Below are 20,066 nucleotides of genomic sequence, written 5' to 3'. Positions count from 1 at the left end.
ATGCTCAACATGATCTAACATTTCTGACAGTGTAAACTTTTATCTTCTTCGTACCAGAAAATAACACAATTAGGAACGAACTCTTTGATATAACCTTATATAGTATTTATATTGCATGGGGTTAACTATATAGTGACACTACGTTATGTTCTATAAATACACAGCTTGACATAAATTAAACTGTTGGTTTTCAAAAATTCGTTTTATGAAAACGGTATTATCAATTATAATTCTTCCTGCAAATTTGTGGGACGTGTTCCTCTTAGAATTTATTAATGTTTTATCGATGGATTAATGTTTATCGATGGATTTAAAAGTGTCATCGATTAATGGAATTAGGGAGAATAAATCAAAGAAAAACAATTAAAAGTAATAACCCAACATACCTCATTTCGAAACATGATTGATATTTCCAAAATATTTTTATGTGATTTTCAGTTATTAAGAGATTTTTAAAAATTGGGATTTTCAATTATTTTTCTTTGATTTCCACGTTTACTATCTGTAAAGCTATTTGTTCTTAATTTTTTGACCTGAAGCCAAAAACTTTTGAAGGAAAAATGTATGTCGTTTTAAAATGATTTTTCCGAAAGAATTTTTATTATTTAAAAAAATAAAATAATTATTATTCTCCCAGTTTTTGAAAACAGTCTAATCTCCACCTTGTAATGTCTACTGATAATTTATGTGCAAGTTTCTTGCATGTAAAAAGCAAGTTAAATAATTTTGTGCACATGATGCTGGCACGATATTTTGTCTTCAAACCAAGAATACTAAAGCAGGTTTTATTAACAAAAATAAATAGTTTTTTAATTTTCGACGTCAACGATTTCTTGGGAGTGACTATCATCGTTGTCGCCTTCACCCGGATAATAACGATCACAGCTACTGGATGGGGACCCATGCCCCTCTTCGCATGGGGCTTCAGGCAGCCCCAAAGTGTGGGTCAGCGTGTGCCTCCTGAGGTCGCAGTTCCTCCTGAAGACTTTTCCGCAGGAGTCACAGTTGTAGGGTTTGATGTCAGTGTGTGTGAGGAGGTGGGTCTTGAGGTTGCTCCTCTGGTTGAATGTGCGTCCACATGTGGGACACTTGTGGGGGGAGTCCTCCATGTGCAGGATCCTGTGCACTGCCAGCGTCCTGGACTGACAGAAACCTTTGCCACACTCCGTGCACTTGAAGGGTTTCTCCTTCGAGTGAATGTACCTGGAAATCAACAAGGATTTACAATTAGATATTCTACAATAAAATCAAGAGAATATCGACTTTCACCTGTGAGAGTCAATAATTTTTAGGTGAATGTCCGAAATATTTCGCTCATGGGCTGCAATAGTGACACAACTAAAAAAAACACCCGTTTTGGACCAGAAACAGGTGTAAATATGAAAATAGTACACATTCTTTCAGCAATAATACTAGCACAACTCATAATTCAACTTGAAGGTAATCTTCGTTTAAGCAAACTAAAGCATTTCTCATGCATTTTCCTTAGCAATGAAAACTTTAATCCACTTATCTCAAAACTTGATTTTTTGAGTTGTGCCGCTATTGCAGCCCATGAGCGAATTGCTATATCCGATTTGATATTAATTTATTCGATGATATTATAATATATTTATTCGATATTTTAATATCTGCTGAGGATAGATTAGGAGATACATCAGTGTTCGGAGTACCGGACAAATGCATACCGGACAGTGGCATTGAACCTTGAAAGAATCAATAGAATGTCCACTTTCACCGGTGAATGTCAACAATCACATAGTCGCTTTGGTGAATGTCCGAAATATTTGTTATATCAGATTTGATATTAATTTATTCGCTGATATTATTATATATTTATTCGATATTTTAATATCTGCTGAGGATAGATTAAGAGAAACATCAATGTTCGGAGTAACTGGCAAATGTATAGCGGGCAGTGGCACTGAACCCTAAAAAAACATCAGTGTAGGGTATACCGGGCAATGGCACTTAACTAGACCTAGTATATATTTCGGACTTTTACCAAAGCGACTATGTGATTGTCAACATTAACCGGTGGAAGTCAAGAACCACCAATTTCGGTCATTCACAGTAACATAATACTTGCATTGCCAATGTTCTTAAACCTGAATGATCTTTATTTACCTTGACTGAGTGGTGTACTTTTATTTTTATATTTTTATTCTTAATGTATACAGTGAGATCGTTAAAGCCAATATTCATCTGTATTGTCTGTATATTTATCGCCTTTCCACAGTGTCATTTGTTATATTATTTCCAATCACTAATGCGCGTGTGTGTATTGCCACCGAACCGAGAGGATATATTTCGCGTTGGCAGTAAGGAACTGAAAACTGAAATGCATCAAGTGAGTGAGCTGGCATAAGCATGAGAAAGAATAGACTTATCAAACTTAAGCGTGTACTATTTACATTTAAATATTAATTTTCAATTACTATAAATGAAGTTTCTAGTCGCGTTGAGTCTAGTCTAGTTGCCTGATACCTTGCGCCTTTTTTTTCTTCCAATTTCTACTATTAGTTCACTCTCTCTATATATATATTTATATAGAGAGAATTGATTTTAATTTTTTTTTTCTATATAGTATTTGGTTGGATAGTAAAATTTACAGCTGCTAATGAACTTAATAAAGCCGACGTTTGCCAAAGAAGCTCGATCTTTTAAGTTTCCATAGCTGAAGAATAAAATTAAGAACCATTGTTTTATGCTTCAAAGTCCCTACCTGTGATCTCTAAGATGATCTTGCCGTCGAAACGCCTTGTGGCAAATGTCACAGGTGTATGGTCTCTCATCTGTATGCGTCCTCTCGTGGATCAATAAATTATAAGACTTAGTAAATCTCCTTTGGCAATACTTGCAAATAAACTCCTTTTTAGGTCTCGAAGATCCTCTGCCCCGGGCCAGCTTTCGTTCGAAATAGTCCGTCGCCAGGCCCATGGCACCTAGAGTATAATAGGAAGATATGAAAGGATAGGTATGACTGGTGATGAGTGCTACTGAAGCCTTCGAGGCAGCAGTAGTCGGACTGTCCATTTGGCTTCGTTTAACTTCTGCTCCGCCACTGTTGCTGTGGGCGGGAGGTGGGTCGTCCTTGCTGGTGGCAGATTCAGCCAATTTCGAAAAGTCGAATTTCGTTTTTCTGGAGGACGTGGAACCCGATGTAGATTGGGAACTGGCTAGTTTGTCTTGAGGTCTCGCTAGCCTGGTTGATTTTGGGGACATAGTGTCCGGATTGAAGTCGGCAGGTGCTGATTTGCAAGAATGGGCTTCTGAAATCACAAAGGGGTGGTAGGTGCCGAGCTGCTGAACGCATCCGGCCATCGGCAATGGTGACAGTGGTAAATGAGTCCTGGAGAATACGGGTTGAGGGAAAGAGTGGATGGCCGATGGGTGCATCACCAGGCCGGGTAGGAACTGGGCTCCAGCAACCAGGAGTTTCTTGTTGAAGTGTGGTTCAGGGGGTGCTTGAAGTGATCCTTCAGCTGTGGTTGCTTTGCAAAAGGGTTTCATTTCTTGCATCTTCATATCTAATTTGTCATCTGAAAAATAAATCACTTTAAATATATATTTTTTATTACAATACTTAGAAAACATTAAATATTTAAAACTTTTTTACAAATTTTGGACTGCAAGGTTTATGTATTCCTAATGCCAACTTGTAAACGACAAGGTTTATATAACTTGTGACAAGGTTTATATAACTTGTGACAAGGTTTATATAACTTGTGACAAGGTTTATATAACTTGTGACAAGGTTTATATAACTTGTGACAAGGTTTATATAACTTGTGACAAGGTTTATATAACTTGTGACAAGGTTTATATAACTTGTGACAAGGTTTATATAACTTGTGACTAGTTTATATAACTTGTGACTGGTTTATATAACTTGTGACAAGGTTTATATGACTTGTGACCAATACCAACTTGTGACTGACTGAGTTCACGAAAACGCCATAGAAGGAACGCACTGCTGTGACAAACATTGATATAACATGCTATTTATTGAATGTAGATGTGGAACTGGCTTTATCATTATGTTATGTACCAGGCAGCCAAGGTTGCACACATTGATCATTTGGACTCATGTAAAATGGAGTATGACCTGAAATTATCTTGCAGGTTATACAACTATATTCCAAGTTCGAAGAAAGTTTCATTTCGATCTTTCCATGGAGCAAATGATTGATTGTGCACAGGAAGGATTATTCTATAAAAAATTAAAATTGTATTCGATTGTTATCTCACTATGCAAACGAGACCATAGACTCGTAATGGAATCATATTGTAAGTGGGACCATAGAGAGGAAGCAAAACTATTCGTTTCGATAGAGCAAAAGAATATCCTTTCAAAATTTACAGTCGTAGATCAGAACAGTAAAGAGACGGTTAGAATACAGAGATTTAACACTTAGAGCATCTTGCACGCTATCAAATGTAAGTTCAGCGCAAACTCTGTTGAGAACGCGAGATTGTTCTGTAGTAAATGAACTGCGCGAAAGATTCATGCGTGATCGTGTATGAAAATGCAAAATGATATGATGAACGGTATAGGAGACAGTTAGGTATATATTGTTAAATACATATGTATAACTAATAAGGTATCTCAGTGTCGACCTCAAAAATATTCTAAGACGTTTTTTTTTTTCTTTTTGTCGCATATCTTTTTATTAATCAACTATAAGAACTACGAAAAGGTTTTTTTTCTCCCATTAATCTCAGAAATAATATAAAAAAAGCCTATATCTCAACAAATTTACGTGTTGAAAAAAGCGTTTTTCCTCCACCTTTATTTATACTTAGAAATATTAAAGTGGTTCTTAAAATTATATATAAGCGCGAAGGTTGGATAATATCAAAAGAAATACTACGCTCTTTTATTATAAAATGCCGAAGATAACGTTTAACTGTTGTTTCACAACGCATAAGAATATTCTCAAGTCGAGCATAATTATTAATATATTCATGTTTCTTCGCTTCCACAGCAGCTATGTCATTATAGGCTATAGCTTCTGCTGTCCCGAAAGAAAAAAGTGTCTTTCATATCACGAAACCTCAGGGTTTTTTCATAAATATTCAAATCTTGGAAAAGACACTGACAAGAAGCCATATCGATTCTTTAGAACAATAAGTACAGTACTGGAAGCCATTTTTTTTTTCATTATTTTTATTAATCTAACATAATTTGGCTCCATATTTTTCACGCCACGTCCAGCTGCCCGCTGCATTAGGAGGTCAAATGAAGGAGGTTAAGCCACAAATGCTCATATTGGTTTGGGAAACGACTATAATTTTCTTCCGTTTCGGTGAATTTGGAATGGGGATAACCGGAGGGTGTTCCGCGCCTCTTTTCAAGGGAATTATGAGATGAATCGAGGGAATATGATTCAGACACAAATTACATTCTCGAAAAAGAACAAATCGTGAGAATTCGATAGAAACTGTTGGCCAACAACGGGCCAGGTGATAACTTTGTTTAGATCATGGCAGCTTAGCATAGAAAGAAAAAAAATCTAGAAATTTCTCATATTTTTTTTTTATTGAACTCGTTTAGTCAACAATTATTGCAGAGTGTTCCTCTGTCCGTTTTTAAAAAGTGTTCAATTTTACAGAGAATTTCTTTGGAGCCCGTTCTTAAAAGTTATACATTCCATTCAATTATTTAGAGTTTTCTTTCGTTTTCTGTTTTTTAGAGTACTTTGCATTTAATTCTGCAGATTATTCCTCTGATATCCGCTTATAAAAGTATTTCATTGCATTAAATTTTGCAAAGTATCTCTTTGTATTTAATTTTTGAGAGCATTCCATTTCCCTCTATTTTACAAAGGGTTCTATTGCATTCAATTTTATAGTGTTCCATAGCATTTAATTTTGATATTTATTCCACTGCTTTCAATTTAAAAATACAAAAAAAAAAGTTTTTGTAGATTTTAGACAGAAAAAGTCTTCCCGTTTGTAGATTTCATAAATTCTGGTCTTATTTTCGACGAAATCGACGAAAACCTATATAGACGCTGATTAATATTTAACGTGAAAAGAAAAAAAAATTAAAAAGAAAAAATTAAAGGAATAAATAAGCGTGAATATCAAAATTTTGTCTTGAAATGCCCATTTTTCTAATTTTATAACCGTCGTTGAACAGCCGTCCTAAGTGTGAGTTTACGACTACCAATGTTCAACTCCGTAGTCTTGTAATTTTAAACCCAGTCCAGAAGACAAGGGAACTCCTGGATCAAGTATTGGAAGAAATTTGCCTTCGTGGAGGACTTTTTGATAGAACTAACCCACATTTGTGTTACAGGGAAAGGAAAATTACGAAACCCTCCCACGGTTAGCCTGACTGCTAGGGTACTCTAACCCGTGATCCGTTTACCACTGAGGATATTTTAAGTCAGCACTGTAGTAGACCCCAGCTGGGTACTGTGTCGCTGGGATTCCAGTCCGGCTCACCTCATTGGAAGGCGTGCACTCTATCACTTGAGCCACCACGACTCTTAAAGTGCCTATTTTATTTTATTTTTATAACAGTCGTTGAACAGTCGACCCAACTTTTCGGGTTTACAACTACTAATGTTTAACTCCGTAACCTTGTAATTTTGAATCCAATCCAGAAGACAAGAGAACTCCTGGATCAAGCATTGTGAGAAATTTAATTGAAAAATTAAATTGGAAAATTTTATTTTTATAATTATGCGCTCAAAAGAATTTATCAAAATGCTAAAATAAGACTCTTTCCCATTTTGATTTGACGATCGCTAAAATTTTATGTGTTTCGAAAGATACAGTCAAGTTGGGTAATTACATTTGTGTGAGTAATTATTAAAAACACATTCAATATTTTTGGTTATTTTATTAAGATACAGATAGTTCAGTTTCTTTCTCATAAGTTGTCGTAAAAGGCTTCAGTAAAAAGTAAAACTTGCAGTTTCTTTTTTCAAATCTTTTTTTTTTTACATTTCTCCGTCATCACTCTCGAAGGGATTGAGGAAAACAAAGCCAAAAATTTTAATGGTTTTCCCTAGATAAACCATCTATCATGAGCCATTATATTTTTTGATGGAAACCAACAAAAGTAACCATCATCTCAATGTAGGAATTCGGACTGATTTACACTGGTCCAACATAAGAATAGCTACTTGCATTGATGGTTTGTTCATGTTGAAACAGCACGAATTTCCATCGTAGTATCTTAGAAATCAAATGTTGGAATGATCATGAACAACCACCATCCCATTGTAGGAATTCGGACTGACTTATGATGGTCCAAAATAAAAAAAAAAACAAATTGTTCTGATCGTACATTCCTGAGAACCAGCAAGAAATCTCATTAAACCATCATAGAAATGTATAGTTGGAACCATCACGGATCATCATGGATTGTTGGTCCTTGTATGTCAAACTTCTCATGATGGTTCTTCTTGATGGTCCTCATAATAGTATTAAAATGGCATTTTCCATCACGGAATGATAGAAGTTTGTTGGCATGTCATAAACCATAAACACATAATGGAAAATGTAGGATGAGGAGTGACTATCAAATGATGTAGACCATCAAGAATCACACTAACCATCGAACTATTTTTTGATGGAACCATCAAGAATCTTGACATGGGAATATTCTAAATTTTGTCCTCTTTCACACATGATGGAGAGTTACACTGCATGGCAATATATTTCGATAGAAGTTCGTCAGTTTGAGGCTCAAAACAATGCAGCGATCGACCCTGGCTATTGTCGGGTGTCTTCGTATGAAACGTTTGAGCTATTGTCATTTGGAAAATTTTTATAACGAAAAAATAAGGAATAAAAAAAGTTATTTTAAGAAATTATAGGGTGTATTTTAGATTAAGGCTATTTCAGAATGAAGCTTTCGTTTTTAAATATTTTTGACAACAATGTTGAAAACAATTCAAAGAGGTTTGATGATAAAAAAAAAAACATCTAAAAATTATTGACTCAAACTCTCACAAATTATCATAAAAAAGATGAAATGTCTCAAAAATGTCCTACAAAAGGAATTTTTTCCCGACCTTATTGAAATTCGACAGGCATAAGAAATATGTTGGGGGGACAAAAAACAAATTCCATATTCTGATCAATTTTGTCGTTTAAAAAAATGTCATACTTTTCTAATGACTGTTCTTGATCGCCGAGTAATGATATGTCCTCCATGTTGAGCGCACTTTACGAACGCAGCAAGCCACGTGCTCCAATGATGCACCATGGTATTTCACTTCAACGATGCATGTTATTAGTAAACGCAGTTATTTCCCTCAGAATAGTAGAAAACTATCTAACCTCGTTAAAATGAATATTTATAACTCGGGCTATTAAAACAAGCGCTCTGAAATGTGAGACCCGTAACTTGTGCCTCGGGCTATTTGTCAGAGCCTTTAATAAAAGGTCTAACGCCACAAAATGGACGGCGTGTCATTTTAGAATAGAGTTAGAGTGCTTATTTAGAAAATATTCGTCTTATTTCAAAATTACTGTTATTCTGTCGTTTTAGAATGTAACTATGAGGTGTACAAATCGTCCTTACAAATGGAGTTGTGAATCTAGTAACAGGAATTTTTTTCCCCTTAAAAGTTAAGGCGGAATGGTGGAGCTTAATTATATATTTATTTACTCGGTAAAAATATTGTTACACATTTCATAAAAACACATTTCACATAAAGATAGTTCATTTGGGGGGGGGGGGAATATATGTACAGGGTGATTATAAAATAATTTCGCCGATGCATAACCCTCTAGAGCAGGGGTTTCCAACTTACATGTGGCTGGAGGCCGCAATTAAAAACACCAGTCAAATGGCGGGCCGCAACTTTATCAAAAGTTTATATAGGACTTTTTAACGTTTGAAGGGATATTAAATATTACTGTCAGATTTTTATCAAAGTTTTTTTTTAATATTAAAAAGCAAAATAACTAGCATTACAAATAATGCTTGTTACGTATCATTTTGAATCTTCTCTTAATCAAAAACTTAGTGACAAGAATTTTTTTTCTTTTAAATTTAATTCTGCTATAAATTAAAAAAAATTTCGACTTATTAGGAATTACAGGAAAAAAAATTCTCGAGCATCTGAAATTAAATGTTTTCTTCTTTTCCGCTCATGCGATATTCAATTCAAGGAATTTAAATAAAACATGATATTCGTTCCCTCTTTTATGCGTTTTAAAATTTACAAATGGAAATAATTTCGTGCAATATGAATGGTTTCGAAGAGATAAATGGGAGAATTTCTTCGGGAAAATTTCTGATACACACATGCTAAATTATATTCACGAAAAAACGAAATAAAAAAGAGCAACATTCACGATTATTTTTGTATTTGAATCAATATTTTCTTGGATGCAAAATCTGCGAAATAAATTTTTTTGCAACGTTGCTATGTTAAATTTCACAGAAACGAAGAAATTAGGTTTTTTTTTAAGCGAAAGAAAAGTATTTTAAACCTATACAGATTTTTCACGAAAATTGTTCGCAAAAAAAACGACAACTAATATATTTTAGTTCGCGGGCTACACAAAAAAAGGCTTTGAGGGCCGGATGCGGTCCGCGGGACGCCAGTTGGTAACCACTGCTCCAGAGAGCGTACTATTTGAATGAACGGAATAAAATTTTAAAGGTATTATGATCTATGTCAAGGCTGTCCAACTGGAGGCCCGCGGGTCGCATGCGGCCCTCCAACACACATTGTGCTGCCCACCAACTTCTTATTCAGGCTGATCGGCCTTAGTTTTCCCGTAAGCAAATTGCTTCATAATCCTTCTGTTCCATTGTTTTATAATTAATAATTCAACTATTAATTGTTATTGTATAAGAGGTAAGAGGTTATTGTTCAACTTTTTCAAACTGCGCCCCGCCAGGTGATCAGTGACCGGAATTCTGGCCCATGGGCTCCTTGCAGTTGGACAGCCCTGATCTATGCGCTCATAAATGATGTTAAAAATGATTGCTCAGCTCTCACGGTTATAGTGACAAAATTTCGTAATTTTTGAATTTCAATACCCACACGGATAAGGAACTATTGACATGTCGGATATGTCAAGACGGACATGCCAAAGGGTTTGACAACTATAGTTTGATAACTATCGTTGACTTTAAAATTATAATTTTTCAAATCGATGCGTATGTTAAAGACTTCAGATCTTTTAAAGTTAACTTTTCTTGTTTTTTTGCAAAAAATAAATAAATAAAAAAAAAGAAATGAAGAATCCTTTTATAATAGGTACAAGAAAAGTATTTAAAAAAAAAAAAAAAAAAAAAAAAAAAAACGTACTAGTTTAAAATTAAGCTAATAACTAATATTATTTTGTATCCAGTAACTTACAATATTAACTAACAATTTAAAACAGAATTTTAAAATAAATTCGATTTTTATTCTGTGGTTCAAATGTAAACTTAATAGATACATGGCACATTTTTTGATTATTATTACTGTTATGTAATATATTTGTTACAAAAAAGATAAACGTCGCTGCGTTTTGCTTTTGAATGTAATAAAAACACATTTAAAATTTTTTGAGTCTTTATCATTATTTCTTATAATATTATTAATAATTAAATATTCTCTTGGAATGTTCATTAATTTTTATGAAATACTCGCAGGAATCATTTTATGTACTTTTAAAAGAAACGAGAGCAAACTATTCTCGGAAAATTTTTCATTATTTAGATATGCAATGTTTAAAAATTGTTATTAACTGTTTGAAGTGTTTAAAAATTGTGATTAACTGTTTGAAGTGTTTAAAAATTGTGATAATCTCGGCACAAAGAATTTGCAAAAATTGTGATTTATTCATGGATTTGGATACTTTTCAACTAGGTGAAAAAATCTTGTCAAATGGGTAAATTTTTTTAAAAAAATTTACAACTTTTAATTTCGTTTTTGTTTATTCTATAGCCTAGATAAATCTTTATTCTATATGAAGTTTAAAATTATAACTTTCTCTTAAATTTGGGGAACTTAATCTGTGTTTTTTTTTTTTAATATTTTCCTTGGCGAAAAAGTTTCGAAAAACATAGTCAACCAATAATTAAAATAGGCGCAAAACCAATGCAAGGAGCTATTTTTCACCTGCGTAATGTAAGATAGGAAAGATCATAAACACTTGAATATTCATTTATTTATAACCGATTTCCAGATGTAACATATCCATTATCAGAAATGGAAATTTTATTCATATGTGTCATTACTAAATTCTTAAAAACGGGATGTCACCATAACAGATGTTCACCAAACGCAATTTGAGGAATGCAAATTGTTTTGTTTATCAGAAAGCTATGGAAGATCATTTGTTTGCCTTTCTATTGACAAAACTTATATTTTATGAGTGAAACGCCGGTAGTTACAAAAATCATCCATTTTAGGAAACCGCCTCAAGTTTTAAGAGGAGTCCTAAGATAATACTTATTGAGGATTTTTTTTGTTTTCGTTGTCCTAATAGAGGGTTGTCCGTTGTACCCTCACCTCTATTTTAAGGTTGTAACGTATAGCCTTTTTTGTCACTCGGATATGTAATTGACGGTGTTTAAAGAGTGTGATTCTCTCTTGCGGTCATTTTAAACAGGCTTTTGTAATAATGGTGCAATTAAGGTGAAAAATAAATGGGTTTTTTTAGTGATCATCATGTTTTCAGGGGATGCACCCTTTGCTCTTCACAAGGCCTGGATGTAGAATTTACAGTCCTTTATCTGCAATCTCTATAAATTAAAAATTATCCGAAACCCTAACAGAATCAGATAGTCTATTTTATTTTATAAACGTCGTTGAACAGCCTACCCTCCTTTGGGAATACGACTATTAATGTTCAACTCCGTAGCCTGGTAATTTTGAACCCAATCCAGAATACAAGGGAAATCCTGGATCAAGTATAAGAAGAAATTTGCCTTCGAGGAAGACTTTTTGATGGAGCAAACCAGCATTTGCATTACATGGTGAGGAAAACCGAGAAAACCTTCCGTGGTTAGCCTGACGGCAAGGGGACTCTAACCCATGATCCATCTGCAGGTGAGGATATTTTACGTCAGCACTGTGGTGAACACGAGCCGGGTGCGGAATTCGTATCGACCAGCCTTTGCTGGGATTCGAACCTGGCTCACCTCATTGGAAGGCGAACACTCTATCCCCTGAGCCACCATGGCATGTTGCAATTAAGGTGAAAAATAAATGAGTTTTTGAGTGATCATCATGTTTTCAGAGGATGCGCGATTTGCATTTCACAATCCGCTTAGTGTCCGCTAGCAGAATTCAGTGTCCCTTATCTGCAAATCTCTATGAATTCAAATTTATCTGCAACTATTATTGAAAAAGTTAGGCTTAAACTAACATGCGTACAGTAAAAATTGGCACTTATAAAATGGATAAGAATTATAATGGGAAAACATTGGTGCATTAATTTCACAAGAAAATTTCAAATTAAAATTGTTTATTAGAATAACTAATTTTCAAAAATTTGTTGTTTTTTTTGTTAAATTGCATAATTTCTGAAATTATCTAGACAATCTGCATAATACCCGTATAATGGTTGCTGGAATAACACCAGCTTTATCATATTGTAATTTATTCATGTAATTTTTATTTTGCTTTCTAAAAAATTAAGCTACTAAAATCCCACAATGCAGATAAGCCGATAGAATCAATCATCTATCACTATATAAAATAATAGTACTAAGTATCAAATAGTTTAAATTTGTATTGAACTTAAATAAATTAACCTGTAATTTATTTCATTTTCGATTCTTAAGGAATCAAATCTAAACAATCAATTTCAAATTAGTTGAGGGATTGAGATAAACAATTCTTTGAACTTCACTGAGAAGATAATGCGTACATTTGAGCTTTACGGGCAACGTATATAAGATAAATTAAAAATATGTAAAAATTTAAAAGAAAATCGAAAACCCAGAAAATAAAATAATGAAAATACATAATCCCGTCATCAGCTCACACGATTATATCCGCTAAAAAGAGTGCATGCTAATATTGTATTAATATGGATTGTATAATCTCATCATCAGCTCACACGATTATATCCGCAAAAAAGAGTGCATGCTAATATTGTATTAACATAGATTATATATTTTCCGTTTTTTTTTCTGGGTTTTTAATTTTTTAAAAAATTTTTACATATTTTTTAAAAATATTTTATTTTTTAATTTTTCCATCTTCTCTTTTAAATTCCTGGATTAGTATTTTCGTCACTCGTGTGGAATAAGTTATAACGATAATGTTGTTATGAAAACAATCGTTATGGATAATACTCACCATGTTATTATATCAGATATTTAGTATTTCTAATAATAATCACGGTTTTATCGTATTTTATAACCTAATTTATTGATAGTACTTGCAACATTCTTTTATTGCATTGGATATTTATTTTGTCGACATCGATCACGATATCATCATTGTTGATAATTATCGTTCTATCGATATTTATCGTAAGTAACGGTATTCACGATATGCCATGAGAATCTTTGAAATGACTCTAAGGCGATGCTTAAGTGTATCTATACTTCACTATATATCGACCAGTTCTAGTGTTCCCTTTATTTAATCCAACCTGTGATTCCTGTGAAAGCAATTCGCATTATTTTTAAAATTATACCGAATTAAAGAAATTATTTTCGAAATAAATTTTAATGACAGCGAATGCACTTTCATCTTACTTTCTTAATAAAGAAATAAATGCCATCACACTACTATCACGACCTAAATGTTCTTTTCTTCATAAATTTCTTTCTTTCTTTCTTTTTCTTCTTTTTAATCCGTTCGTTCCCCAACGCCTAACTAAAGACCACGCGCAGACTGTCATTAAATCGCAATACAAAGATGCGTTTGTGGCCGCATCTTGAAAATTACTTTATTGCATCGCATTAAAAAGAGGCTAAAAATATGAAAAAAAAGAAGCCAGAACCGGAAACAGTGGCAAAAGTTATCGACTTAAGGCAGTCCCACTCCTAAACAAAACCATCAAAGAGAAAAAGAAATTTAAAGAAGAAAAAAAAAAGAAAAGTTTCAAGGGCTCGCCCACTAGTCTGATGCTCGTTTTGTAGAACAATAACTAGCCATATCCACGTACTGCACGCGCCTAAAGTGTGCTTCAGACGATATTAATAAAAAGAAAGTCGTAAGTGGTGGATATCTTTGAAATGACTATAGTGAAGTCTCTCTTATTCAGTCGCTAATCGAGACTGCACTTGGATGGTCAGAGAATAAAAAAAGTAATTCTTTTTTTTTTTTCATTCCAAGGATGGTATATTTAAGAGAAAAGCTCTTTGCACACAATCTTTCTCACTCGATGAATATTGAACGAATTTTTGAGGCTAGTGGCTGTTTTTTTTTTTTTTTTTTTTTTTTTTTGTCAAATGAAATTACGTTTTTTAGAAAGGAATATTCTATTTTCATAAATGCTTTGAGATTGTAATATACTGGTGCAAGAAATTAAAGAGAATTTGCAGACTCGGTCTATTATCTCTAGAACTACTGGACCTATTTTAAGGAACTTTGATGTGTACTACTTACATTGATACAATACGAAACAAATATCCATTCAACAATTGAAATACACACGCATGATCATACGTAATACTCGTTGGAGTCGGAAGGTATGAAACAGCTGTTGCAGAATAAACAAAAAAACAAAAAAATGGTTGATATGGTCCCCGCTTACGAATATACAGGCCTTGTAGCGTGATTTCATACTTGAAATAAGACAGTTTATCCTTTCCTATAGAAATTGGCCTGAATTGTCCTGTGGAAATTTCGTACCTTCCGACTCCAACGAGTATTACGCACAATCATGCGTGTGTATTACAATTGTTGAATGGTTACTTGTTTTGTATTGTATCAATGTATGTACATATCAAATTTCCTTAAAATCGGTCCAGTAGTTTTAGAGATATTCGACCAAGTCTGCAAATTCTCTTAATATCTTACACCAGTGTAGTTATTCGAAACTGTTATGTTAAAGTTTGTTAATCTTTAACCAACTATGCTAATTATTAAAGTAACATGAAACGTCATGAGGAAAAAAAACCTTAAGTTTTCGGAGAATGAAAAGGGTTTTTGAACTAATACTTAATACCGTATATGGCGGGTTATAAGTCGACCCTCTGATTTTCGAGAAATTTCGGAGCTTAAAGAGTCAGCTTATACCCCGATATAATATGATATTTAAAAAGTGACTTCGATGCTGCATTATTTACTTACGAGTTTTTTTTTCTTTTCTTTTTTCTTATGAGAGAATTGATATTGATAACTTTAATTTGGTAAACTGATGATTTTGTTAACAATTTTATTTGAAGCGATTTCTCCAAAAAGAAATTAAGAAATCTTCAGTTTAAGTGGCGTATACTAAAGCAAAGGTTTCCAAATGGAGTTCTGTGACACCCTATGGTTCCTTGAAAAAGTTAAAGTGGTTCCGCGAGTAGGTAGTTTTTATAATAAGTGATAAGTTTTGAATCCTCTCATTATATTTAGATCAATTCAATCTTCCGTTTGCCTTTATAAAATTATTTCAAGTAAAATGCCAATGAAATAAAAATGGAATTTTTCAAAAGAAAATATAATGCTTCGAATATTTAACAAATTATGAAAAACACGCATTTATAAAATATTGCATTTAAATCAAAATAAAGTAACAAAACTCTTTAATAAAGTAATAGGTTTCCCTAATAACCATTTTCAACGTTCATAGCAGTTACATGACTGATATATAACTTTATAACAAGCTCATAACTATACTAAGAGTTAAAATATAATTTAAGAAAATTATTGATAAAACGCCTCTAATTAATTATTTTTGAAAATAGTCTTTTATAGCTTATAACGTTCACAATTAGCTCAATAAACTTTGTTTATAACATTCGGGATTACGCCAGAGGAAGGTTAATTATTTTTGGTTCCGTAGCCGCAAAGCTAGAATTTTAAACTATATATTATAACAGAAGAAAATAACATTTCCTTTTTTTTAACTTTCCTAGTTTATAACAGATGGCGCTGTAAACGCATTTTTCTTTACTTTTGAGAGAATCGAGAAAGTAAGTACTATTACTCTTTTTATTTAATTATACTGTATGACAATTGAAAGAAAATGGAAAGAAAGAATGAAAAGTATGACAGGGAACTTTTCATATTTGCTCTTTTTATTGAAATTTAAAAAAAAAAAAAAAAAATCGTTACCTGTAGAAGGGAAAAAATTTTTTTTTAAAATTCACCTTTCAAATTTTTAGTTTTTACAGTTTAATTCGTACTAACTAAAGTTTGCATTGCTAAAAAAGAATATGAGTATTTTATTAAATAAAATGTTAATGTGCACAATTTATTCTCATATCTTATATATATAGGGGTAAGAATAGTTATTAGCTAGTAGTGACGACACTATTTAAAAACTCGCAAACAGATAACTTTTAAATGCTTCATTTTTTAAAATTATTATTACTTTAAACAATATATGAAGTATATATATATATATATATATATATATATATATATATATATATATATATATATATATATATATATATAACCATTTTGCAGAGCCCTTTCAATAATTTTTTCTGCATTGCCCATAGAAAAACGGAATCTTTCGAATTTCATTCCAAAAAATGAACAACTTAATAATTTTTTTTTTTCATTCTTTTTCAACTTTATGTTTTAGTTTAATTTTTATATTTTTTGAACACAATATATTTGTGGCTTTTAGAAAGAAAGCCAGTATAAATGCATTTTCTTTTCGTATAATTTTGATTTTTTGTAACCGTTGATTTAAGTTTTAATATTGATGTTAAGTATAAAAGAATAATCTTGTTCTTATCTCAACCAGATTTAGAGCATTCATGTAAAAAAAAAAAAAAAAAAAGGATGATGTCTTAGCACCAAAAGATATATATATTTTTTCCTTATCTTCTCCCCCTCCCCCTTTAACCTTTTATATCGAATAAAGAAAAAAGAGTTTGAGAAAGAGCTTCCATTATCATCTCGGGTAGATCTTTGGTAATTCTTCACCTCTTGATTTGGCAAGGAAAGAAGAAAAAATGGTGGAAGTTTCCAGAAAAGAAAAAAAGAGAGCTTCACTCTCTTTAACAAAAAAAAATGAAGGAAAAAAAAATTTAAGATCCTATTTTTCAAAAAGCAGTCATCAATCAAATCCTTTTCGACTTTCATCCGATTTTATGCATCGGAAATGGGCACACCACAACGGCGAACGAACACGTGATCACTTCCTTCCCAGCATCCATCACACTACGATATCGATTCCGATTATTTTAAAATCAAGAAGTATTTTCGTATATTTTATGACAGACGCTCTTCACGTTTCGAAAATGTCAAAAGTGCTGTTTTACATATGTTATACAAAAATATTTTTAAAATTTCATACAGTGTAATGTATATAGACGAGTGAAAGTTTCAACTAAAAATTTTTTAATATTTTTGAGACTTAAATGCATCGCATTGCAAGTGTTTATCGTAATTTCGTAGCCATAACTTTTCAAAAATGGTAATAGCTATAGCTACGTAGCCGAACTTAGTATATGGAACACTGATAATTAATCTGATCACCTAAAGTTATATGAATGAAAAAATGTTTCCTTTCCTCTTTATTTATTTATTTAATAGACAAATCTTTTTCTTTCAAGTTTCAATTTCGTTACAGAGCATCCTTAGTTCTCTTCAGAGTTAGCGCAGAATCAATTTTCGTGAACGAATAGGTTGCTACGCAACATCTCTATGCATCTTAATTCTTATTCTTATTTTGCAAAGTGTTTGTCTTACATTACCAGTCCCGTTAGTTTTGTTTTCTAACCCTTCACATAACTGTGATTCGTTGGGAAGCTTTCGCACCTGCGCTGAAATGAGAATTTCTCTATTATTTCTTATATCCAATCGAGAATTAAGTTCTTCCAGATGCAAATTCGTTTTTACATACTAGATAAAGTAGACACCCAGTATGCTTTAAATATTAAGATTCATCACTGATACGCAGCATTGCACACGCTCATGTATATTCTGGAGATAGTTTTGCAGCAAGTATGCTACGCAATCCAGGACAAAATTCTTGATGGTACCGTCAAAGGATTTTGATGGTTTATGTTGGTGTCAGTAAGATTCGTAATGGTCTAATATGTGTTGATAGTGACCATCCTACAACATTTTCCATCATTACAAAAGAAAAATGTTACTTTTGTGTTATGATGGTAAACCATCAAGCAATGTTTGATTTTTGATAGACCAATATAAACCATCATATTTTGATGGCAGAGGTTGTTTTATTATGATGGCCAACTATAAAGTTATGTTTTTTATTGTTGGACCAACAAGAACTATCAAAATATGATGGGAGATGCTGTATAGCTATTTTGATGGTCCACCAACAAGATTTGTTTATTAATGTTGGAACAACAACAACCATTAGAATATGATGGAAGATATTATTTTACAAATATAATGGTTCAACCATCATGTTATGTTTAGTATTGTTGGACAAACAGCAACCATCAAATTAAGATGGAACATGTTTCTTTACTACTGTGATGGTTGAACCATTTCGATTCTTTCATACATTCCGACTCTTTTGTGGAAATCGCATATAACAGAGGCGTACTAAAATTTTTAATATATATTGTTTACATGAACATTTTCATTTTTTAAAAAAATAAGTTACTGTTTTTGTAAAAAAACGCATTTCAATTTTCTTGCGTTACCCTAAGATCATTTAAAAAGTATCACAAATCCATTAAAAAAAATGAAAGAAGCTTTACAGAATTGTGCATATTACCTCGTTATGGAGGGAAAATTGATTTGTTTTAAAGGTTTTACGCACCCTTCTGGTTTTATTAATATCTATAGTTTCAGACATTCTTGTTTAAATTTTTAAATAGCCGATGCCAAAAATAAAATTTGACGTACATAAAGCTATCGAAAATGGAGAAATTTCGTATATAAAAGGTTCAAGAGATTTCGAATAAAAGATTCTAGAAATATTTAACAAAACTTAAATTATACGCCCATTTGCTTTTCATTCGCCAACAGTATTCGGATGGGAAAAAATAAAATTTATTCTAAAATTTACAAAAATTTTATACGGTGCAATCAAGATGCAAATCAAAAATTTAAAAATGATTTTTCAAAAGATGCGTAAAATAATGTAAAAAAATAAAGAAACGAATATGTAAATATTAAAAAACTATTCCAATTATGTTAGTTTTGTTTCCTATTTTGTTCGGAAAGTGATTCATCACTTACACAACTGGACTAAAACAATTCAATAGGGCAATCTTTGCAATTCGGACTATCTGGTGGTCAATCCCCAATGATTCAAATCTTTTATGAATGAAGGATTGAAGGGAGATGATCAACTCTTTCAGATCTACCACCCTTCCCCATCCATCTTTCGAACAATCGAACATTGGAACAGAAATTTGCAACTTCCTCTCCCTCGTCATACATTTATTGTTTGCCATCAGCATGTACTTCCGCCTGCACACTGACCTTGAACCAATTTGAAACAACTCACAAATATGAGTTTTTGATTATACACACCATCAGATCTCGTGTTGATCTTTACATGGTCTGAATACTGATTTTTTGAAATTTGTTGGGGGGTCAGCAAACATAACCAAAACTACTTGATTCAATTCTTAAGAAAGTCGCAAATGTTTCTTGTCTTTTGCTTTGACTTTTACTGCAGTCGGAATCGAATTCTAAGAAATTGAGCATTCATTTCTAATAAAAATGTAGCTTTGTCTAAAGCAAAATTTAAGTTTTGCTTCATTTTCATATAATTTTGAAACTCTTTGAGGAATTATTATTATTTTTTTTAAAATCATATCCATTTTCCAAATTTAACTTTTATTTTATATTTGAAATTTTTTCAGCAGTGATTTGCTCCAAATTTGTTGATACAGGGTTTTTTTCTCTCTTTCGTTTAAAAAAAGAAGTTAGGAATTAAAGGGATTTTTGTACGAGAGCACTGATCAAGATATAGGGGCCTTACTCAATACGGTAGAGTCTCGATAATTCGAGTCTCGATTATTCGCGTTTCCCATAAAT

The 20,066-nt window shown here is 32.5% G+C and overlaps 1 protein-coding gene across 1 annotated transcript in view; it reads right to left on the bottom strand.

Moving 5' to 3' along the window:
* Nucleotides 1–475: 475 nt before the first annotated feature.
* LOC107444970 (uncharacterized) overlaps nucleotides 476–20,066 on the bottom strand; it is a 112,574-nt gene continuing 92,983 nt past the window's right edge. Inside the window, exons 4-5 of the mRNA XM_016059263.4 lie at nucleotides 2,726–3,542; nucleotides 476–1,203 (exon numbers count right to left, since the gene is read on the bottom strand). Of these exons, the coding sequence (XP_015914749.1) occupies nucleotides 810–1,203; nucleotides 2,726–3,542 (1,211 nt within the window). The 3' untranslated portion in view covers nucleotides 476–809. The remainder of the gene's footprint in view (nucleotides 1,204–2,725; nucleotides 3,543–20,066) is intronic.

The sequence above is a fragment of the Parasteatoda tepidariorum genome, chromosome 8, assembly GCF_982258835.1.
Source record: "Parasteatoda tepidariorum strain Cologne lab strain chromosome 8, Ptep-v5.0, whole genome shotgun sequence".
In the NCBI taxonomy this organism is placed as follows: Eukaryota; Metazoa; Arthropoda; class Arachnida; order Araneae; family Theridiidae; genus Parasteatoda; species Parasteatoda tepidariorum.
Note: the sequence above shows the minus strand (reverse complement) of the source record. Positions and strands in the feature narration are given on the sequence as shown.